At 38.1% G+C, this 24,080-nt stretch overlaps 1 protein-coding gene across 4 annotated transcripts in view; it reads left to right on the forward strand.

Annotated features, from left to right (window-relative positions):
* The window catches only part of PTPRK (protein tyrosine phosphatase receptor type K), a 388,737-nt gene that overhangs the window by 298,484 nt on the left and 66,173 nt on the right, over positions 1-24,080 (forward strand). For all 4 annotated transcript variants that reach the window (XM_058419621.1, XM_058419620.1, XM_040057700.2 and 1 more), the window contains exons 9-13: positions 4,088-4,197; positions 5,387-5,588; positions 8,480-8,585; positions 15,539-15,812; positions 19,312-19,348. In XM_058419621.1, the coding sequence (XP_058275604.1) occupies positions 4,088-4,197; positions 5,387-5,588; positions 8,480-8,585; positions 15,539-15,812; positions 19,312-19,348 (729 nt within the window). The remainder of the gene's footprint in view (positions 1-4,087; positions 4,198-5,386; positions 5,589-8,479; positions 8,586-15,538; positions 15,813-19,311; positions 19,349-24,080) is intronic.

Genomic DNA, 24,080 nt, shown 5'->3' on the forward strand with positions numbered 1-24,080 from the left:
GTATATATATATGCATTTTATGTTTGTATACTCTTACTGGTTTTCTTGTTTGGTTGGTTTGTGGGGTGTTTTTTTGTTTTGTTTTGCTTATTTGTTTGGTTTTGTTTTGTTTTGTTTGCTTTCATTCAAAATCTCTTCTGGTATCTATATAGTTAAACCTACCTAAATTATTTCACTTCTTCTGATAAGTGTAAATCTTGACTTGTTGGAAGTTTAGCATAGAAATATGCTCAGGAAAGAAAGTGTGTTTACTGTTGTCACTGAGAGATGGTAGGGTCACACTTCACAAGGTCAGCAGACCAGAATATTTTTCAAGAGTGGGTGCAGAGGCCAAAAGGTCTGAGTTGAACTCCTCTAGCAGCTGCTTGTACTTTTTGAATTATTCAGATGATTATCTTAACATACTTCGCCTTAACACGCTTGTAATAGTCTTGTGTGTTTTGATTTAAGTGTAAACTGTAAGTCCAAGGGAAAGAGTGAGAACTCATGTAGGAAAAGAATGGGAGCTGAGAAGTCAGCAAAAATGTGCTGTGGTGAGTGACGGAATTTCTGGAAATGCTTACACAAGCCTGAAGTAAGCCTTTCCTGCTGTTTGTGAGGAGTTTCCTGAAAGCTATTATCAACACAAGGATGACATTTACCTGGCTAGTTTTGACCCAAATCCTTGTTAAATAGCATACAGAGGTGTGTTGGGTCTGGCTGAGATGGAGCTCGTTCTCCCTCAGCAGCCCTCACAGTGCTGCACTTTGCATTGGTACCCAGAAAGGTGCTGATGACCCCTGGTGTTCTGGCTACTGCTGGGCAGGGCTGGCACTGCATCAGTGCTCTCTCTCAACATTCCCCCCCAGCAAGAGACAGGGAATGGGCGAGATCCTGGGGAGGGACACAGCCAGGCCAGATGACTCAAGTTAACCAAAGGGCTCTTCCATGCCATATGATGTCAGCTCAGGTGTAAAAGCTAAGGGAGGGATAAGAAATGCGAGGGAATTCTTTGTTTTACAATTTTTTTCCTTCTGGAGCAACCACGGCACATGCTGAAGCCCTGCTTCCTTAGAAGTGGCTGAACACTGCTTACTGACTGGAAGTAGAAATTAAATTTTCCCCTTTGCTTGTGCACGTGCAAACTTTTACTTTTTTGGTTTTTTTTTTTTTTTTTCCTCTTTAGTAATCTGCCTTATCTCAGCCGACTAATTGTTTTCCATCTATTTTCCCTCTTCTGTCCTGCTGGGATGTGGAGTGAGAAAGAAGCTTGGCATCCAGCCAAGGTCAATCCTCTACAGAAGGGAAGGCTTTTAACACTGTTTGGGAAAGGTGAAGTTTAAGTTATTTCTGAAGTCATTAGAGTCTTGCTGGGAGTTGTAGGGAATAGATAGCAATGGCTGCCTACATGGAGAAATGCAGTTTGAGTCTTCAGAGTAGTGTTACCAACAGGTTACCTTGCTGTTGTTCTTTTGTTGGTGTTTTGGGGTTTTTTGTTGGTTTTTTGGTGGTGGTTTTTTTGTGGTTTTTTGGGGGGGTTTTTTTTGGCTTGTTTAGGGTTTTTTTTACTAATTTTGGCCTTTTTAAAATTTTTGTTTTCAACAAATACTGACCTAATAACAAAGACATTAAAGAACAAATGAGGATGCTAAAGAATTATTTTGACTAACCTGAAGGCTTTCTGTTCTTTTACCAAATTCTCTTACTCCTGCTCTCCTCTTTCTTTACTCCCTTTACTCTTTTGTTAAGCAGTGCAATTAAAAGACATTTTTACTGTGGCTGACATGGAAAATAGAAAGTAAAAAATAACTTCACACCATCAAAATGTGTCCTTCACTAATGTGTCCTAAACTAATATTAATTTATATTCCTTTTTCTGGACACTTGAACTTTTATTTGTTTCTTTGTTTTAATTCCAGTTCAGTCCTCAAATTATTTAAGTTAATCCCAACATTCATTTTTATGAATTTGTGGGGATGGATGAGGTTTGTGGGAATCACTATTCTCTTTCTCTAGTTGCTTGTTCTCTCTTTCTGACCTTTTTGAACTGAGATTCCAAGCAAGCTCCTCATTGCTGTGCTAGCTTCTGTTCTAACTGGGATCATGTAACATTGCTACTGCTGCTTTAAGCATCAAATTCTGTATTGCAGGAGGAGAAGAGACTCATGGAATGAGATGAGCCTAGAGGCTTCTCCCACCTTGGTGTTTAAATCAAAGGTGTAGGAGGATTTATGCAACCGTCAAATGTAGAGCCTTGCACCAAGTTTCAACTGAATTTGAAACATTTCTTTTTTAAAGCACTGCACAAAAAGTATTTTCCATGTTTTTGAGCAATCATGTCTGTTTTCTTTTTACCTCACATATTTTGGTGTGGTTTAATGCTAAATTTCATGCACTGTGTGTATGAAATACATGCCCTGGTGCATACTTGTGTTCTTTCCCAAACACAGATCTACATGCACGCACAAAAAATCATGCATGCATCTCCCAAGGAAAATGTCATGTGCAACAGGGTACATTCACAGCTCTTTTGAGATGTAAGGAAATACTGTAGGGAGTGCCCATGGAAAATTAAATGTTGCCTCCAGGAAGTCTCTCAATGACACGAACAGTACAGAGGGGCTGTCACTGCATGTCAGCCTTCATCCACTGCCTGGTCTGTCCTGGGACACTGAAGAAAAGCACCAGTCTGTGATTTTAGTTAACTTCTTCTAAATCTTCTTATGACAGTGAGATGAACGTGTTCTGTGAAGCTCTCACCTATTTACTTCTGGACTTTTGTTCCTACTTGAATTTATTATTAATGTGCCAAGTTATATTGTTTGTACCAAGGGTTAGATCATCATTTATAGTTTGAATGTAGACTGAAATAAATTTCACTGATGGGAAAGACCACTCACTCTTTCCTGCTGCTAGCACAGCACGTGGCACTTCCTTTGATCCATTGGATTTTAATTTATTTTTGCTCTTTGTAAAACTTCGGTCTGCTTTGATAATGAATATCCAAGGAGTGTCATGCATAAGGTACACTGAAATTTGGAGTGAAGAAAATAGGCTTATTAAAGGAGACAGAAATATATGTCTATATATTAAATAGAAATAACATTTCATATCAAAAGGCTGCGAATTTGAACAACCTTGTCCCTTTGAGAGGGGAAGGTGCTTCAGTGGGTTCAGAGTTTCTCTGAGCGGACAATATGCTCACCTCCTTCTTTCAGCACGTGTGTGTCCGAATCTTGGTGAGTTTCTCTGATAAAAAGGAATTGTATGTGTAGGCAAAAAATATCTTGTAAGCTGTAATGGGAGATAACTAAGAGTGCTTTTGCCCAGTGTTGATGGGATCACCAGATACTGTGAATCACTTGGTCAAAGAGGCCTGAGGTGACATTTCAGACTTGTTATTACACCAGGGATATTGGTTCAGTTTAAAATAAGAAAGTAGGGTCATCTGAGTGTTGCTCAGCTCAAAGCTTTGAAAACATCTCTTATTGGAAAGATTTGAAGTGAGCACTCTTGATCCTTCTGCACATGAGGAGGTGAAAGGCTGAAAGAAAAGGCAGCTGAGCTGGTGTGTTTCCCCATGTTCAGCCCTCTCTTTTAAATAAGGATTTCTTTTAAAACAACAAATCCTAAGAAGATGTGATTGTGAACTATTCTGTAAGAATTTCTCTCCTTTGGAAGAAGCTGTGTAACAGAAGCTCATCCTTGCCTTTGATTTTTTTTCCTTTTAAAAGAATTTTAGAACCGTGTAGTCCTTGTCCTAAGATACGCTTATTACAGAGTTCAGTGATGTTCCCTGAAGTTATAATCTAGCTTGAACTGTTTCCCCTGGCTATACTACGAGACAATTTGACTTTGCATGGAGTTTTGAAAACCGTATGTGGGGATAGCGTTAATGTTTCAACTTCATGCTCTCTCTGCACTGCAAATGACAAAACACACTTTGAAGTGCTTTTTCACACATTCCACCGTTGCCTTTTGCATGCAAATGAATATTAATAAAAATAGACCCATGCTCGCTTTTGATTTTAATAGGATGTTCTGTCATCTCTTGAGTTTTTTCTGTCTCCTGAATTTCCTTTTTTCAAAATTTCCATTTTGTTTGTAGTGCCAGGCCCTATACCAGCGAAATCAGTGAAAGGAACCCCTTTTGAAGATAAGATCTTCCTCAACTGGAAGGAACCTGTGGATCCAAATGGCATCATTACTCAGTATGAGGTAATCGTTAAACACCTAACAAGCATGGGATGGGGCTAGGGAGGTGCACCAAGAGAGGCAGCTGACAGTGGATGTTAGTGCTCTGTACTCAGCTATTCAATAATATGCTCCTTTCATTTACTGAATACACAGTTTTCTGTAGTGATTAGATATTAAAAATTTGTAATTGGTGCATATGACTGTCCATCCCTTTCAAGTGCCTTAAAAATCTTTTATTGTTACTATGCACCATTCCAAAACTGTGGCAGCCATGATCTGCAAAATTTTCTTCATTGAAAGAGATGGTTACATGAAAAATATGATGGTTATTAAATTTGGAGCAGTGGTTTTTTAGCTTTCTTAGATTTTTTGATATCACCCTTTAAGAAAACCTCCATATAAATTCTGTTTAAAGTGTATTTAATTTATGAGCCGTCTGGGGACTTCCACAGGAGGTTAGTAGGTAACACAACCTGATTTGAGCAACAAACACCACACTTTCCAGCACTCCTCTTTTAAAGGAACAGATGATATTACTTTGTGTATTAGTGAATAGTAGGAAGGCAAACCAACAAACCAAACAAAAAAAAAACCCTTAAAATCTATTTATTTGTTTATTTATTTAATTCAGACAAAATTCACTAAATAGTGTGGGTTAAACCAGGTGGGCAGCTCAACCCCACTCAGCTATTCGCTCACGTCCTGTCAGTGGAATGTAACAGTGAAATTTTCCATACATGAACTATGTAAAAGCAGCGGATGAGTGGGATTAAAGTAGATAAATGCTTCCTTAATTTTTAATTGGAAACAGATGAAAAAGACAGTGGATTAAGAGGAGTAGTGACGTTGTCTCTCAGAGAGCAGCTACAGAGAAAGCAAACTGTGAAGCTCAAAGTGTTTGGTGGTGATTTTATAACCAGCAAGGTAGTCTGTCATCCAACAGTAATAATGAAGGGTAGCTGCATAGCTTTTCAAGTAAGGCAAACTCTTCAATAATACACATTAAATCCTCATTGGTTGGCATTGTTAGGTTGATGTTTGGAATCAGTGATCTTAGGGATCTTTTCCAACCTAAATGATTCTGTGGTATCCCCAAGGTAAATGGGTAGCTAAATGAGCATGTGTCTTTTGTTTACTTTCCAGCCAAGCTAACCTGAATCCCTTGTGCCAAAACCTTTAAGAGTTGTTGGAAATATAATTGTTTCCGCAGGTCAGCTATAGCAGTATACAGTCATTTGATCCCGCAGTTCCGGTGGCAGGACCTCCACAAACAGTATCCAAGCTGTGGAACAGCACACACCACGTCTTCTCTCACCTGCACCCTGGTACTACTTACCAGTTCTTCATACGCGCGAGCACCGTCAAAGGGTTTGGACCAGCAACTATGATCAATGTAACCACCAACATCTCAGGTGAAAACAAACAACAGCACAGAGAAAAAACAGGGAAAGGGTGGGGGAAAATGTCTTTTGATTATTTTTGTATGACTTGAGAAATTGTGAAATGCTTAAGGAAACCTCCCCAAAAAATCCTACCATGCTAGGAAATTATGTTATTAAAAATGTTTCTTGGTGTATTCACCACAGGGTAGCATAAATTCAGGGATAAATCTTTGCATGAGGTGAAAATTGCTCAGCTGTAGTTGTGAACTCTTTTTATCTGTGTAATCTAGCACTTCCATCCAAAGATTTTGTAGTGCTGTGTAAACCTTAACTAATTAGGCCTTTCAACACTCCATAGGTCACTAAGAACTGTTTTGCTAAGAAAGGTTAGTAAAGTCAGGTGCAGAAAATTACTGACTTACTGAAGGTGACAACACTTCGCAGTGCACAGCTGTAACAGGGTCAGGGCAATTGGGACAATGTGTGAATTTCTTTTGCCCGATTGATATAGGTCTGCTTCCTTGTGCCATTATTCATTTATTGCAGCGCACCAACTTTGACATTATTTGTCTTAATAATGAACTGTAAAGTCTAGAAGACATTAATGTCAAATAAAATGCATTGGCATTTTTATTTTCTTGAATTTCAATGTTATTCTCAAAGAATAAGATAGTGGCTTATGCTGTTGATAGTGGAAGATAAGTCAACTCTATATTCAGAGAAACTTGATTTTTTGACGTCATGACTTCAGAGCTTGGCAGAGATCAAAGAAGTCAGTCATTTACAATTTAAACAGCATAAAGCAGGCTATTTTCTTCATTATCTGTCATAATAAAACACAGCAGATTGTCCTGTAAAGAGAAGTTAATAATATAACAGAATGCACCTAAGATTTTTGTGGGAAACTGTTCACATAGTCTCCTCATAGTACATGAAAACACACACATGAATCAAAATGTGAGAAAATTCAAGGCAGAGCTCCTTGAATTATGTAACAAAAGAAATGCTGTAGTTCTCATGGCTAACTGGAACAGTTTGTGTAATTCCACTCCAGCATATAAACACTAGCACTCCTCCTCATACCCCTGTTCCTTCAAAACAACCCAACCAACGCACCAAAAACCCCTCAAATGATGTGTTCTGTTCTGATTACGTAGCTATTAGATTGTTTTGAAATCTGATATTTTACTCAGGTTGTTTTAAGGGTCCTTTTGTTTCTTAACAACAAATTCTAGTTCATAAATGTTCAGATATGATGGTGGTGTAGTACTTGCATACTTATCTTCTAACCTCTTTGTAGAAGAGAATGAAAAGAGGTGGATATCTTGCTAGCATGTCTGATACTTCAGTATTTTGAGAAAAAAGTGCCTCAACATGATTACTTAGGACTGCAGTGATTTCAAGCTTCTTCAGACATGCCCTCTTTTTCCACACAAAAATTTTGGGAATTTTGTCCAGAATCCAGTATAGTACAACTTTCTAGGCAGAGTGTTTTTAGTTGGCAAGACATGGTCAATGGTAGGAAAGCTCAAAGGCAGGCTGTGACACCCCTTGTATTGGAACTTCAGCCTGTTCTTCTTTCTGTCTTGCTTTACTCTGAACTGTTGTCTACTTCTACTCTGCATGAGTGGTACCTTATTGGAGCAATGCATGTTTCAGAAAATGCTAACTTTAGTTTAATGAGGGGTGAAATTATTCCTTTTGACTAACACTTACAAGTGGTTTCTGTGATTCTGGAGAACATGGTGTAAGCAGTAATTTTAAAATTAACATTAAATGAACATTAATTCTATAAAATATTATTTCCTGAAATAAGAGCAGGTTTTGTGTTCATCTAGGATCTAGGACTAATGAAGCAAGGCTTTTAATCTTTCAGAGCTCTTCTATATATTGATATAGTATTGTAAAATTATTATGACTTAAAAGATTGATGTCCTGCTGGGAAGCATCTTTTTATGAAAGTTCATTTTGAAATATATGGTCTTCATTAATGATTTTATACTGATACAGCCACATATTAAAAAAAAAAAAAAACACAAACATGCAGATAGCTTTCAAACTTATGAAAAATAGGTAATTATTAGATATCTATTATTTTCTGATTCATAGAAAATCCTGTTTCTCTCCTTGCACTAGGGTTGAAGTCAGCCCTATTACAATATTATCAATGAGGACTGTAACAAACAGCAGATTAAAGCTGGATGGTTGAAATAATGACCAACACCAGCCATCCCACCCACAACATATATAATATTGCTGCCATAAAGGCATGACTAGTGAATCAGTTCCTTAACTACTTCTGGTTTTGACTTTGATTTTTTTCTTTCATAGTGGTTTTGAAGCTGACTAATGAACAGCTTGGCCGTCCATTGTTAAGAATGGGCATGGGAATAGATTCCCTGATCCAGTTCTAATCCACAGATGCATGTTTATATAAGTCACATTTTCCTGCACACTGGTTGGTATTAGCATTATTTCCCACGGTGGTCAAGAGGAAATATGAAAGGTTCTTAAGGTATTGTGGGAGGATGGTAGAAGCTGGGTGTTTGACATGCTGACAGCATTTATTTGCAGGGTAGAGAAACTGAGGCCAAAATGTGGGGGGTTTTATAGTTCAGTGTTTCTTGTCAGTCACCTCCTCCCTCTATTTCTGTCCTTCTTGAATAAAACTGTCTCAAGTTGAGAGGTGTCATGATTCGATGGGAAGTGGTTAGGGATAGATTTATCAATTGTTCATTAAGTCCCATTCATGCCTTAGTAAACGATTGTGCCTGGCTGGAAAAACTGTTTAAAAATACTCACATGGCTGATAAAGATTGTGGCTTTGTTCTGTATTACAAACAGCCAGAACTTCATAAAAATTCAAAGTGTTTTCACTGATTTGTTTCTTGTTCTTTTCCTTCCCACTCAACTTTAAACAGCTCCCACTTTACCAGACTATGAAGGAGTCGATGCATCTCTCAATGAAACTGCTACTACAATAACTGTACTCTTGAGACCTGCACAGGCCAAAGGTGCACCTATCAGGTAAAAAAAATAATAATAAAAAAAAAATAATAATTAAAAAATATATATACACACACACACACACACACACATATTATACATATTATACTATATATAATTATAATATAATTATATATTATATATATATTTTTTTTAAAAAAGTAAAATATTTAATTTTTAGTTGAATATTTGTTCTGTCACCATACATAAAGCTGTTCATTTCTGAGTGATATTCATTTGACATCACTATTTTTTTTCTTACCTACACCTAGTTTGCCAACAGATGTGTAATTAAAAAAAATCTGGGTTTGGCCGGGTTTTTTTTAAAAGATAGTCATCACCTGAATCATTCCAACTACCTGACCTGTTTGATATAAAGTCCCCAGAACCACCCTCTAGCCATTATAATTTCATTTTACTTTCTCAGTGTGCCTCTGAAATATGAGGCTGAAAGGTGTTTGTCAGGAGGTAGATTTGAAAATAACACTTCCTCTCCAGTGCTTCAAAGTCAGCTACTCTATAGCAAATGTGTCTGATTGGAAAATTGTAAGCTATGGGGAAATGGGAGAATAATAGTGATGAATACAAACTATTTGACCTTTCTCTTCTGAGAGTGCTTCTTACTAGGAATCATGTAGCAAGCTATTAAATTTTATTTGGTGTGTCCTCTAATCATATTAAAATGTTTCATTTATGTTAACTTTGAGGGGTCTTTTGCTTTCTGCTCTCTGTTGAGAGATAATTTAATTTTGTTTGCAAAGATTAGTCCACATCCTGCTCTTTACTTCTACTTGTTAGTATAAAAATTTTATGATATTATTTGATTCCATTTGTGTTTTACTGATGTGGCTGCATCAGCAATATTCAGGGGCAGGGTTGACTAATTGGGGGTTAATTAGCTGCTGAGCATCAGGTTTTCATGCTATTACCCTTGTGACATTTTAGAGAAACGTGGGCTAATGCATTTCATTCTGTGTTACATCAAGTCTGCTACCAAGGCTTGGCTGATGTCAAGTCATGCCCAAGCCCTAAAAGCAGAGGAAAATTAACTGTTTCTTAAGTCTATTTCCATTAAGAGGAATGCATGTTTTACATGAATGTTGTGAGGGATGAGCCACATACCTCTATGCATTTTTATGTGCTTATCATAGAATCACTCTTATGATTGATATTATCAAGTTATTTATCTATGTTCTGTCATAGAAGGTAATCCAGATTAATCCCCTTTACAGGAGATTTTAATGTGTTAAATTTAAAATTGTAATCCCACTGATTATTTGTTTCTGAGTAATTGCCCTGGGGCAAACCTAGGATTTTTGGGGAAGGGGACTGCTTTCAGAACAGGACTTGGATTCTTAAAATAGGGAAATTTTAAAATTAATACCATGGAAACCAAACTTGTGTTCTGAAAGCATTTTGAAATCTGCAGGTGCTTAAACTTATTTCACTATATGCCTTTGTGGGTGCTTTTCAAGACTTCCAAGTGTCCTGCTGCTGGCCCTAATGAAAGCTGTCCTTGTTTGGGAAATGTGATATCTGTCTTTCATGTAATCCATGCCACATCCTTTCAGTCTTGTGTCTGGCCACCTGAGAGAGCTGAGGCAAATTCTTGCCCAGAGCATGTCTGCTGGTCACCACTGGGATCTACTGACGGCGGTGGTGCACATCTTCTTTACAGCAGCTGCTCCAGGGCACTCCTGTGCTGACAGCAGCAGGCTTCCACCTTCAGTCCCACCACACATCTTCAGGGGGTCAATCTTGGGTCCTGGGTTTCTCTCCTGGAGGGGTGGTTCTTTTGTGAGCTGGTAGCATGATGGGATGTGGCTAGAGAATTACTCACGGGGCTAAAAAATTGCCCAGCCTAGCTCAAGAAGTTCTGATTTCTCTGCTCTGTACTTGCTGCAGAGTAACTTGCTGCAGAGTAAAACTGCAGCACACCAGCTCACATTTATTCTGTCTGTTTTCCTCACAGCATCCTCAGTTCAATGGCATGAGCTTGTCACTGTGGCCTATGCAGATGGCAGAAAGGATCTATGTACTAAATGTTAATAGACAGTATGGTAGTGATAGTTTCACAGATTATTAATAACTGTTGTGTGACTGTGTTCTCAAAAAAACATACTTCTTTATTCCTTTCGGTCATCTTCCCTCTCCACTTGAGGCAATTTCTAAAACCTAACATCAAGTTTCTAGCATCAAGAGGCCAAGGAACTAAGTCTTTACCATAACTGGAGACTTGGGCTCTATTCTTGAAATCAACCAGGTGTTTTATTCCTTACTTGGAATGAGAAGCATTTTCCAGGGGAATACAGAAGACATGGTGTTATTGCCTTTTCTGAAGTTATTCATATTGCAGTCAGGTACTTTTCAGCAGCTTCTTAATAGGGAGATAAATGTAGCACACTGAAATTCTGAATTGATTCAATGCATTTTGCTAAACTTTATGATATATTTTAGTGAAGCTTCTCTCCATCCACACTGCAGTTTTGTTTCCTCTAGAAGCTTGCTTACTGCCATAATGAGTGTTTCTAGGTAGGTGGGGAAAAATGGATCACTGTGACTGCAGCTGTGATGGAGTAGAAGAGACACGGATGCCATTCTTTAGCCTGAACCTGAAGGATACATCTGGCTTTTTGAAAAGTTTTGTTTCTACCCAGTCCTGTAATCTCTGGGACTGTAGATAGTAATTTCATTTAATATCAGTTGGTTCATGTTAAAAAAAAAGGTAAAGAAAAAAAAAAAAAAGAAGAGGAAAGAAAATTATTCTGGTACCCTTTTGCTTTTACAAATGGACTTATGCTATGATCAGATTTCCATCATAGCCTCCCCACCAGCACAGCCCCTCAGCAAACAGATGTTCCTTAAGTATCATCTATGTGTGTTATTACCTTAAGACACAGCCTGGCTACCCCAGTTGTCATACTTTAAACATGACTTTAGTCATACCTTCACTGTCAGGTTTTATTGTGCGATCCCTAGCACTCTTTATGGCCTTCTGCAGTTTTAAAACAAAATTACAAACAAGGAGTGCAAAGGGAGAAAAAGCTGGATGGCTCAGGCTCACTTTGAAGCATGTATTGTTTCACCATCAATCTTGTGGATGAGCTTCCAGTCCGTAGAATCAATGGTGCTTCGGTGTTTCATTTGAAGATGTGATTTGTTGCTGTAGTTTTTCTGAAGGTTCCTAATGGAGTACCAAAAAACCAATCTTTTGTTTTCAAATTCTACTGCAGATCAGGCTTACAAAGAGTGTACATCAGAATCAGAGTAAATTTTTAATTATTAAATTTATTTTATTTAATGATTAAAGTGCTTTTCTTGTACTTCCTTACGAAGAATTTGGTTGTTTTAATTTTGCAACAAGATTAATTAAGGTGACCATGACAGGAAGCAACTAAAACAATCATTGTCAATTAGAATTCCAAGAGCTGGGGCTGAAGCTTGGGCTTGTCAGTCAGTCTGGTGCTTGTCAGAGGAGAGGAAGATGTATCTCCACTAGACACATAGGAAGAAATGTCTAGCAGGTATTTAAAATCTAATCAGAATAGGGCTAAATTATGAACAACATTCACCACTGCCATATCTCTTTTGGGGCCTGAATTTTTAGGGAGAGCTAAAAAGGAAGATCTGTAGTCAGAAAACTCTTTCACCTGTTTGCAGTTGTCTTGGTGAATAGCAAGGTACTATACAAGTTTTCTCAATTTAACAATTAAAAAAAAAAAAAAAAAAAAAAAAAGAAGAAAGGTTTTGTCACCAGAAATTATTTCTTCATGGAAAATTGCAGCTGAGGAGCTCTTCTGCTGCTGTATCGTCAAAATTTCTCTGCTTACCTGGCTGTCTCAGACAACTGGCCTTTATGATCCTGATGACTTATGTAGCAGGTTCTGAAATTTTTATTACTCTTCAGAATAGCTCAGAATTTATTTTAGTCATCAAGAAGAAGGAATATTTTCATCTAAGCTTTCCACTACACTCTCTTTATTTCTTTTTTTAATCCTTCTTTGTTGTATGGAAAGACCAGGAAAAAATACCATTGTAGGAATTCCCTCAGCTTTTGTCACAGAAAAACTCTCTCAATAACTGAATTCTCACCAGCACAGGGGGAAAAAAAAAAAAAAGTATAGAAAACCTAAGATAATTGAAGCTAGGATTAGTTATATGTAAAGACACAGGGATAAGCAGAGCACATATTTAAATTTTCACTAATATTTGATATCAAAACATATTTGCAGCCAGTGAGCACTCCACTTTGCAAGTTGCAGATTTAGCTTTGGCTTGTTTTGCCACATGTTACAGCAGGGTGTCCTTTTCCGAACATTGTTATGTGCACATGGAGGAACAGTGCTGCTCTGGAGCCACTGCGGCGTTTAGTGAATGGGTTTAAACAGATGGTATCAAAAAGGGCCCAGAGGTAAATGACTGTATTCCTCCATGTCTTGTTAGCCTATAGTGCTGCATGAAAAAGAGTGCCAGATCACCTATCTAAAGACAGCAGGCAAATCTTTTATTTAAATATACTTTGTGAAAATGCATGAAAAAAAAATAAAATAAAGCTTTGTTTGAGACTTAAAACAGTTTGTCATTTGCTATTTTTTCTGTTGTGTAATTGTGGATGACTACAATATTTATATCTATGTCTTAGTTTTCGCATATTGTAGCTTTTCATAGGTAGTGGTTCAAAAAGCATTTTTGGAATACATTTTATATAAATTAATTTATTTGAAAGTTTTTCAGAACCTGCGCATTTTATTGTGGTCTCATGCTTAAAATTTTGCCATACCTCTTATGTCCCACTCAAAAATTATAGCGTTGTTTTAAAGAATGCTCTAAAAAGAGGCTTTTAACCAGTTTGATTCTCATGCCCTTCATTTTTGTTTTTTTGTTTTAGTCTCCAAAGAGACTTGATCCTTAAGAAGGAGATATGCCTTAAAATGAAGATACCCCATTTATCCCTTATTCTATAAAATGGAGGGGGTAAGAGGGGTTGATTTGGTAACTGTGGTAGATCTCATTTTCGGAGCTGTGTGACAAACCAGGCTGTTCCAGGGGACCGTTGCCTCTGTCACGTGCAGACATTGCAATGTCCTTCCTCTGTCCCTGCTGGCTTTCTCCTTTGAAGCTCCCAGGGTGTCACAGACAAGTTTCCTGCTCTTCTGTCACTTCTGAGAGCAGAATTTGTGTCTGTCCCAGAGCACTGGCAGCTGATGAGAGAAGACTGCAGAACTCAGGCAGCAGAGATGTGGTGTTTGTGTCCCAGAGCTCTCCAGCTGATTGTCTGCCCAGTTCTGAAACTGTTTTTACCCTGCCTGGGTCCAGGGCCAGGTCAGGGAAGGAAGAGATGCCAGTAGTAATTTCTTAGCTTGGGGCATTATAAATAAAAAAAAAAAATTAAAATATTTTTCATCCTGTCAAGTTTTTAAAATGTCAATGCTTTTAGGGATTTTTGCTAGTATATTTATTTTGAAGCATAAAGAAGTATGCTGGATATAGAGGAGTTTTGTGCAAGTGATTTGTTGGTACAGTCCCCATTAACTGCAGATGGTTAATACATAGATTTACCACAGAAGCTGATGTATAACTGAGCTCAGTTCATGGTCAGTTTATGAGAAATAGATATCCAGAGGCATAGCTTTATTTTTTCTTTTTACATTCTTCTTCCTACCTGTACTTTCAAAACTGACATGAATTCGTATATTCTTCTTGGGCGCATAGAAAGAGAAGAAAGAGGCATTCCTGCTTAATTTTTACATGCTAGGAAAAAGGGATGCGAACATTTTCTTTCAGCTTAAGAAAGACATGAAACTAATTTCCCATTTTATTTCCTCTCTTCTTTCTTCCATTCTCCAGTATCATACTTTATCTCTGCCACTGCGGTTATTGGGTTTTCTGGGCAGCAGTAGCAGAGAAAATTGACAAAATAATTTAATGCTGCCCCATAAGTTCTGAAAGGAGGAGGACTGTCTTTGCCTTTCAGAGTCCTTGCAGCAATGCAGTGACACTTGGTTGAATTTTACCTTTTAGGTTTAGAAAGCTTTATAACAAACCCGAGACAGACAAGTCTGCCAGTTTATTTCAAAAGATTCAAGTTTCCTGTTTGTTTGTCTTAAAACCCCTAAACCTCTTTTTTTTCCTCCTTATAAGATGAAGGATTGCCTTCTGCTCTCTCTGCGTAAATTCTGTACTTCTGAAAAGCAGAGGAAGCTGATAATGAGTTGGTAACATCCTGCAGTTAGGTAGCTCCCCTAAAGGAGAAAGAAGAAATATAATTACTTGTTCTATTTTGAGCAGGTGATTTTGAAAAGTGACCAAGCCATAATCCATTTTAACAGAGGTATTGGGAGGTTGAGATGGTGTTTTGATGGGCTGAATACTCTCTGCTCCAGCAATTCATAACATTTTATCATTGACAACTGTAAAAGAATTAGGCAGTCTATTTCAGTGGAATGGGCAGATTTCTGTCCATCTGTGCTTGTATTACTGCGTGTCACTTGTACTTTAGATCTGCATAGCTCTGAGACAAGATAGAAGCCGCAGCAAGGTCAAAAGGTGGAGTGGCCTGTCAGCACATTGTCTCTAATGATATGACAACTGCAAATTGGTGCTTCAAGCACAGCCTGGAGGCAGTCATTATGTTGGGTCTTGAAGCTCAACTTTCTCTAATACTGTTTCAAAGGAAAATAGTAACTTCAGATTGCTTCTGATCAGCCAAGAGTTTAATCTGTTGTAGTTTAACACAGTTGTTCCTGTGTTTCTTCAAAAGAAAAAAGGTTTAAAAGAAAGTAAGAGGTCATGTATGGATTTGTATTGTTGTTTTTCATTAAAAAAAAAAAAAGTATTGTTGTTTTTCATTAAAAAAAAAAAAAGGCTGCTGCTTTTTTCCAACAGCTGAAATAAATAGCTTTGCTATATTCTCAGCCTTTGTTTCTTCTCTGCATCCATCTTCTGTCTTGTCCTTTTTTCCTGTGTCTCACCAGTGCCTACCAGATTGTTGTTGAAGAGCTGCACCCACACCGAACTAAGCGAGAAACTGGTGCTATGGAGTGCTACCAGATCCCTGTCACCTATCAGACTGCTCTTAATGGAGGGTCACCGTATTACTTTGCTGCTCAGCTGCCCCCAGGAAACCTGCCAGAGCCAGCCCCCTTTACCGTGGGTGACAACAGGACGTACCAAGGTTTCTGGAACCCCCCGCTGGCTCCTCGGAAAGGCTACAACATCTATTTCCAGGCCATGAGCAGCGTCGAGAAGGCAAGTGCTGACAACACCTTTCTCCTGGAAGGAGACAAAGACATGCCTGTGGTGACAGTTAGGACTGTCGGAGCTGGACGTGGGAGGCGTTGGCAGTGGCATGGCTGAAATCCCCTGCGTGCTGTGACAGAGTGGCAGTGCGCCATTCACATTTCACATCAGCCTCGATTCATAGTAGCTGCTGCTAGATGACAGTTTAATGCATCTCACAGTAATTGTCTGAGGGAAGTAATTTCAGGACTGTGACTCTGTCTCCGCGGTAAATAACATCCACAGTACTTTCCCCAGTTCTCAGTACCTGCACTCTTCAGAAGATTAAATTACTGCAGGATAATGAGAATGTGGGCTGCTCAGTGGGCTAGTGAAATGTTGCAAACTTTTTAAGACTTTCACACTGGATATTAAATAAAAAGTAAAAATTTTCTTGAGCAAAAGTAACCCCTGGCCCACCATGAGTTTGAGAGTCTTTCTGATAAGATATACATCAGGCTTGCAGCACTGCTGTGCAGTAGAATTGTGGCTATCCTTCACCTTCATTACCTACTTGGTTTTTTTTTTTTTAACTCTGCTGCTGAGTACTGCTAGTGGCTCTGTATGCATATGGAAGGAGGAAAAGTGTCAGGGAGAGAAGTTCTGAGGTTCCAGGTGCAAAGAACAACTGTGGCTCTGCAAGCCCCAGGCTGTTGCTCTCAAATGATTTTTCCTCTTGTAAACGAAAAATGAGGGAGAGGAAAAGGATTGGTGAGAATGGAAAATATGGTAGACAGGAAAACTTTAGATATTTAAAATTTAATATTATATATTTGGACATATAGTTTAGAAAACTGCAATGTCCGCGCAGTTCAGGCAGGAACCAGAAAGGACAACTAGACTGATAATCACTGATATCCACCAGAACCATTGGAAAGGAGCAGAAGCAGTGTTTGCCCTTCCTTATGCTTGGGTCTCTCTGGTGACTAAACAAATCCTTGATAACAGGCAGCCTGGCCTTGGAGTATTTTGAAGAAAAACTCAACATTTAACTATGTCCTGGTTTAGGGCAAATTTGGAGGAAACTTCCAAAGGAGTCCCTCTAGAAAGCAGATTCAAGCGGCCCCTCCCCCAGCTGGTTTGGGAAAAGATTTCCTTGAGAAAAGTGGAAAAAACTTGTTTATTTAACAAGTATTCACAAACATTTAAAAAATTAACAATATTAAACAATAAAACCTCTTGCTGTTCTGAAGTGATGACCCATTCAGAAAGTCCTTGTTGTGGGGTGTAGCTCGGCTCACTCAGTCTCTTATCAGTCCCTCCGGCACTGGAAAATGCCATCCCGGGCCCTGGTGGGCCACAGGTGTGAAGTCCCAGTGCTCTTCTGGGTTTTTTGGTCCAAAGCAGGGCTGATCAGTTCCAAGAAAAAGAAAAGCCACAGTCTGGGGAACTTCTCTGCCTCAGCTAGCTAAAAACTAACTAAAAGCAAAGGAGTGCTCTCTCCCACTGTCTGTGCTGCAGACAACACTGTCCAGGAGAGGGAATGTGGAGGAGGGAGTGCAGTTTCTGAAAACAAACTGAGCACTTCTACTAACCCCAATTCGCTCTCAGAACCAGTCTGAAAGGTGCAGAGCTCAATATCCAGCATGGACAGAACAGACAATTGGGGATACAAGCATCATAAAGTCACCCTAGGAGAACCTATGATTACAAAAATTGGATATGCATGAAGTCAGAATGGGTACAAAGGTGTTTGAAAACTGGAATTTTTTTTTTCCTGATTCAGTAGACCATTCCCACTTTTGAGTTCTTATTTAAAGACCTGTATGAAGTGAACAAAGCAAAATAAAAAGTGACTGATAGGCACCCATCCATATTTCCCTCACCTGCTAAAAATAATTCCCTTTGTTTTTGTGGATTTCCAGTAGACTGCATTGTAAGGAAATTTGTTTCATAAAGTAAAATGAAAGTACTAAATAAGAACATAGATACCTATTTTGGCTTTTACATTTTGACAGATAAGTAGAAAATGTGAGAAGAACACTGTATTTTATACTTAAACTTGATTTCAGTTTGCGAGAGATTTTAATCCTAAAACAGATTTCTTTATTATGTTTGAAACTTTGCATTGAATTTTTGTTCCTACAGGGATTTAAGGGGGAGTTTTGAGGGGAACTGCACTGCATTCTGCCAGGAATGAGAGATCTAGTGGTTGTAAGATAACCTCTGAACTGCATAATATTTAAACAGATGCTTTGCTGTAAACCAGTGAGATCACCAAAACAGGCAGAGGGAAGTAAAGTGGGCTCTGAAGTACATGGTAGGGTTGAGAGGAGGTTACTCTGTGATCCTTGAAGACATATTGAGGAGAAACAGACAAGTAAATCCAATAACTAGGTAGAATAGGTAAGATTATGTTAGTAAACTTTGCAGGGCTTTCATTTTGATTGAAAAAATGTCCGAACTAAACATTTAGAGCACCTCAATTTAGAGTTTTGCTAGTTCTTTACAAGAGCTTTCTGTTTACAGACTGTCATAAACATATTTTACCTGTTGCTTTTGAATCTTCAAGAGGAGACAGATGCCAGGATATGTATTCAGGGACGGAACGCTAGGGGATGGAGGACTAGAGTGAGCATATTTTATAGAGGGAAATTGCCATTATTATATTTTCAAATTTCATGCTAAGATTGTTTAGTGTGATCTAATACCATAGCAGCTGCATTGTCTCTCACAACCTTATGCCATTTCAGTATGTTTGCCTTTAAAATGACTGCACATTGTAAAGTAAGGTCAGAAACCCCATTTATGATTGACCCTTGTCTGTTCAAGTTGTCCAAACTGCATAACCAAGTCATTTCTCTGTTCATTTGTTTTAATTGCTGATCAAACTTCCGAGGGGAAAGGAGAGGGTGGTAAAATACACACAAATTGTCTTTGCATGTGCAACATCTTCTGAACCACATTGTTGTCAAATCACTGTCTCCTGGGCAGATTGTGTAGGTTGTAGATTAACTGTGTCAAGCGTGGAGGGATATCTGAGCTGCATCTGTGATTATTCCACACCCAGAAGCATGAGGGAGCATGTTGCTCATGTGCTTCATGTGACTCTTTAAGAGTGTCAGGATGTAGCAAGATATAATTTTGGAGACAGTGCTGACTGAATGTATCTTCTTTGCTGCACAGTGCTGTTTCAGGTCAACACAAGCTCAGGATTTTCTGTGCTGTGAAATAAATAGGAGCACCACTCCTCCCTTTTCCTCCTGCTTCACCCTCTCTTTGTATTTTTATGGCATGATTTCCATTTCATTTGAATAACTTTAAATTTTGCTATATTTGGGCTGTCCTTTTCTCCTCATTGTTATCTTGGACAGTGCAGTCCAATCAAGAAAAAATTCCTGAGCCTCATTGGTACTACTCATTGGGTAGTACCAGCTGATCAGTAGATCTAAGATGAATTTATGGAGTGGGGAGGGGGAAAAAAAAGCCTTTGTTCTGACTGTCTTCTTTACTTTTCTTTTCTTAACAGGAAACCAAAACGCAGTGTGTTCGAATAGCTACAAAAGGTAAGAGGTTTGTCCCCACACACAAAGTAGCTTTTAAAATGAATTTTGGTGCTTCTATTAAAAGTCCAAAGCCAGTACTATTCGTCTGTTTTGAACCACTTGATTGTGTTAAAATGTAATGGTCTGCTGCTTTTTATTCTTTGGCATTGAGCCAAGAGAGTATTGTTCTAGCAATATTCAGAATTTAGACAAAATAAGGACACCTCATTTTTCCTCCTTTCTGTCTGTGGTTTTCAAGATCTACTTTCAGAGTGCTGAAGCGTTGCAGGCAGCAGAAAGATGGACAGGAAAGAAGAAAGTGCACTTGGGTAAATTGTCTGTTAGACTAACAATTATTTTCAAGCAGGGGTAGAAATAATTCAGATGAAGGACATGACAGTTAATTTTGCTAAGTAAGAGCTCCAAGTGTTAGCAAGACATAGGGGAGGGTTGATTTGAGAAAGGCTTGTCTCTGACAGAAAGTGAGCTCCAGGACTAAAGCTGACTGCATAGCTGTGAGAATAAATCATGTTGACCCCATATACAGCAGGTTAATCACATACTGCTCACTCAAAAACGCCATTTCATCTTCAAATGAGGACTTAGTTGTCCTGCTTATTGTTATCTCTTGCTTTGACTGTATTTATAGCCATTTGTTTTGGTGGTTTGATTGTGCCGACGTGAGAGTTGTTCGATAGACTCTAGCAGCATAAATGAGCAAGGAGCTTACAAATGCTCAGAGAGTCTTCTGCAGAGCCCCAGCACTTATGTTGTCTCTTTCTAACTGCATATCGATATTCAGCATAAAAACAACTTTAGATATGAGCAACCAGGTATTTAAGTACTGCAGAGACACATCAGCCCCATTTTTTCCATAACTTCCCTCAGTTTAAATCTTGGTCAAATGAAAAGCTGATGCCTCTAATGAGATGGTAGTAATCAAATGTTTTCTTGAGAAACCAGAAAAAAAAAAATGTACTTCTTAGGATGTGTTAGTATTTTCAAGTGAGGTAAGCTAATATAAACAGGAAATTAAAACCATGAACTAAGTCTTCCATAAAAAGTATATCGGTATTATTTTTCTTGTGTTTACCTGGCAAGATTAAATGTTTGAATTAAAATATATTTGCATAAACAAATATTTATGTACCACAAGCATGTATTGCTAGTATTTGGGTCTAGGGAGAGTTTTGAAAGGTTCAGAAATAACTTAAAATATTGCAGAGCTGTGGAAGAGGAAAGCAATGGTTTTTCTCATCATAAATTTTCAGGATAGTAATAATAAAACAGGAAGGGAATTCACCTGTCATAAGAGGAAATTATTTTTCTCTTAACCACATGCATTCCCCCAATCTCAAAGCAATGTTTGCGGTAGCAAGAGAACTCTTGGTGGTTGCTTGTTCACCTTCCTCTGCTGCAGCAGTCACATTCCCCCTGATGGCTGTAGTCTGAAAGAAAGGCAAAATAAGTATGAGGTTTCTTATTTTTGTGCCTTATATATTGCCTTTGACACTCTGATTGAAGACAAGTTTTCCTGAAGTAGCTGCACTGCCTTATATATCAGTGCTTAATTCCTTGAAAGTGGATGTAAAAACTGAAGTGTTTTCTTTGACTTAATTTAATTGCTGGATGTGAATTGCAGGGGGAGGCAACATTAGGAGCAAATGCTTTCTCTTTCTCTGCAGGAATGCATTTAATAAGGAGTCATCACTTCAGAGTCATGTACATTTATATTTCTCAAGTGAGCTATACTGGTATTCTAAAGTATTTTTTAAAAGTTCATACTGATTTTTTTCCCCATGTTTTCATCATAAGAGTAATACCATGATATGTTGTACCCAAAGAAAAGTATACTTAATGCACTGGTTTATGTACATGCTCATCTGGTTACCCTGATTTGTTTGTTGATTTGTTTGTTTGGTTGGTTTTTGTAGTGTGTAAGGTTGCATTGAAACATCGGCATAGGAGATGTCTGGTTGCATTTGTAATATTTTCGTAGGGCAAAAGTGACTGTCTCACCTTACCTAATGCACTCCAGTAAAGTGAAAATACCTGTTTAAAAACTGGGAAAGTGTCTAAACTATGTGTTCCATTATGAATGTAGTGTGTAGGTTTGTGTCATCTCCTGTGACTTGAAGCAGACTACAGGTGGCCAAACTGAATTTTGCCTTGAATGAGTTGAAAAGGCATTAAAAATTTTAAAAAGCTGTGATGGAAGCAAGCAGAGAGGAAAACATAAAAGGTGCATGTTAAGACAAAATCTCCCTGGTAGTGAAGTTCAGTATTGCCAGCAAAGTTACTTTCTTATTTCTATCTTGTTCAAGGATCTGATTTATCTGTTTATATTTGTGCCAATAAGATGTAAAGATGGAAAAAAATATGACAGTAATGTCATGTTTTGGTGCTGGAGAAATTAATCCCTACCTTTTTTTTTTTTTTTTTTTTTTTTTTGGAAAATTCCCCGGCAGCATGCTTTGCATATATTTTAATGCATTATGGGTTTCACACATATGATTCCCAAGGTTGCCTTCTACCTTTGGGAATTGATGGACATTTTGTTTATTGATGTTAAACTAATGAAAGCCAACACATTTAAAATTAAGGACTTGTACTTTTTTAGTCTGTATATTCCAAGTGCAGTGCTCTCATATGCTTCTGATAACAAGTGCACTGGAATGTCAAGTCATCTAAAAGATGGTGCCAAATCATGACTAAAGTATGTTGCTGCTCCTTCTTGGTGTGCCTTGAAAAAATGCTTTTGAGTAAACAGAGAGTGTCTGGTGTATTCAAATACACTGGGTTATTTTTTCGTGGTAGAAAATACCAGAGCAGCACCTGTTTAAAAAGAAGCCCCCTGAGCAGTTCCTGTGTATTTGCAGCTGAAGAATGAATGCCAGTGATTCTTTGATGGCCTTTAATTAGACTCACAGTAGGATTCCCCCTTTTTCTAGACACCTACTTCCATGGCACTTGTGAGAGCTCAATGACTCACTTTTTCCGTTCTACACAAAGGAGTGACTCGAGAGTATGAAAAGTTACAGACATGTATACAGTCTGTTCACATAAGCTTTGATTCTTGAGGAAATCAAGTTGAAACAATGTTAAAAATAACTGCTTATATCACAGGTGGTGAGTACAACATACCTAAAGCACCATTTCCAGTTACAGATATAGCCCAGAAAATATATTAACTATGAACAATTTTAATTCCTTGGATACTTTTAGCCAATATTGCCTTCCTCTGTTAAACTGAATCCCCTTCTCATCCAGAAACTCTTAGTAACCAAAGATCAGTGTATTTTTTTTTTTTTCCCTAACAACATCAAGTTGTTCTCTACCTTGTTAATTTTTGAATCTAGATAGTAGGATTACCCAGTCACTACTAATCTGGTTTCTCACACATAGTAACTGAAGAAGAAATAAATAAAAAAAGTCTTGTTTTCTGAAGAGCAGAGAAGAGTGCAGAGGCTGAGATAACAGATCAGATATTCAATAGGAATGGAAAGATGGGGTTAGGAAATATGTGTTATTTGATAAAAAAGTATCTGTTATATATAATTTCCTAAAGAAAATCTTGAACTTCCTAATACTAGCTTAGTAAGGCTGATTTCAACTGTGGAATCATAGAATTGTTAAAGTTGGAAAAGGCTCCTAAGATCACAAAGTCCAGCCATCAACCTAGCCACCATGTCCACCACAAAACCACATCCACAGCTGCCATACCAACGTGGTTTTTGAATGCTTCCAGGGATGGTGAGTCCACCACTTCCTGGGCAGCCTCTTCCAATGCTTTTCAACCCTTTCCATGAAGAAATTTTTCCTAGTATCTAATTTAGACCTCCTGGCAAAACTTGAGACCATTGAGCAGTTCATAACATGCACATATCAGAATGAATACATGATAATCAAACTTGCCTAACCAATGTATTGATCAACTCAAGTAAATAGAAGGTGCATGGACTTCAGAGTAATAGATTATGTTGGTGACTGATCTGTTATATCCTGGAGTTGAATTTGACTGTGTAAAACTTTGAGTGGGTTTCCACTCACACATGACATCGACATTTCATTTTACAGTCTAAAACGTTACCGACTGCTAAGGGAGTGAAACTAGATTAACAGGGTCAGAGAAGAGTGATGCATCAAATTATTTGGCATGTAAATAGACATTTAAGAGGACAGAAGGGACAGCAGAGCTGTTATTAGCAGAGTATATGAAGCTGACATTTGTGACAGTTTTCAGGCTGCCAAGTATGAGGCTAACACTGATTTATGTGTATTCTTTTGTTTTGCTTAGTGGGCTAGAGAAAAATATTGAAAATTTAATTAGAAGAGATCTACTGTGGCAGTAAATAAAGAAGTGGTGGGCCTGGCAGTTCTATCACAAAGTAGTTAGAGGGAATAAATGAAGTCCAGGGTTTCTCAGTCCACATTTAAAACAAGAACTTCATCAATTCCAACATTATTTTCCCTTGTGGTTTTCATTTGTGTTATTAGTTCAGGCAGTATTGAACCTCTCTATCTCTATGCATGTTTGGTTCATACAGATGGATGAAAATGTCATTTGAGATGATGCGCATCTGGAAGTAATTGTGAAATGGCAGAAAATGACTTTTTAATCTGATTTGAGGAATAAAGAGGTCTGGGTGGTAACATTTCAACTCCAAGTGTGCATCTAGTCCACCATCATTACTGCTCTGAATTCATTCCCACAGCAGTTGGGGATTGATCCAAAGGCCTTTGATGTCAATGG

The sequence above is a fragment of the Hirundo rustica genome, chromosome 3, assembly GCF_015227805.2.
Source record: "Hirundo rustica isolate bHirRus1 chromosome 3, bHirRus1.pri.v3, whole genome shotgun sequence".
Taxonomy (NCBI): Eukaryota; Metazoa; Chordata; class Aves; order Passeriformes; family Hirundinidae; genus Hirundo; species Hirundo rustica.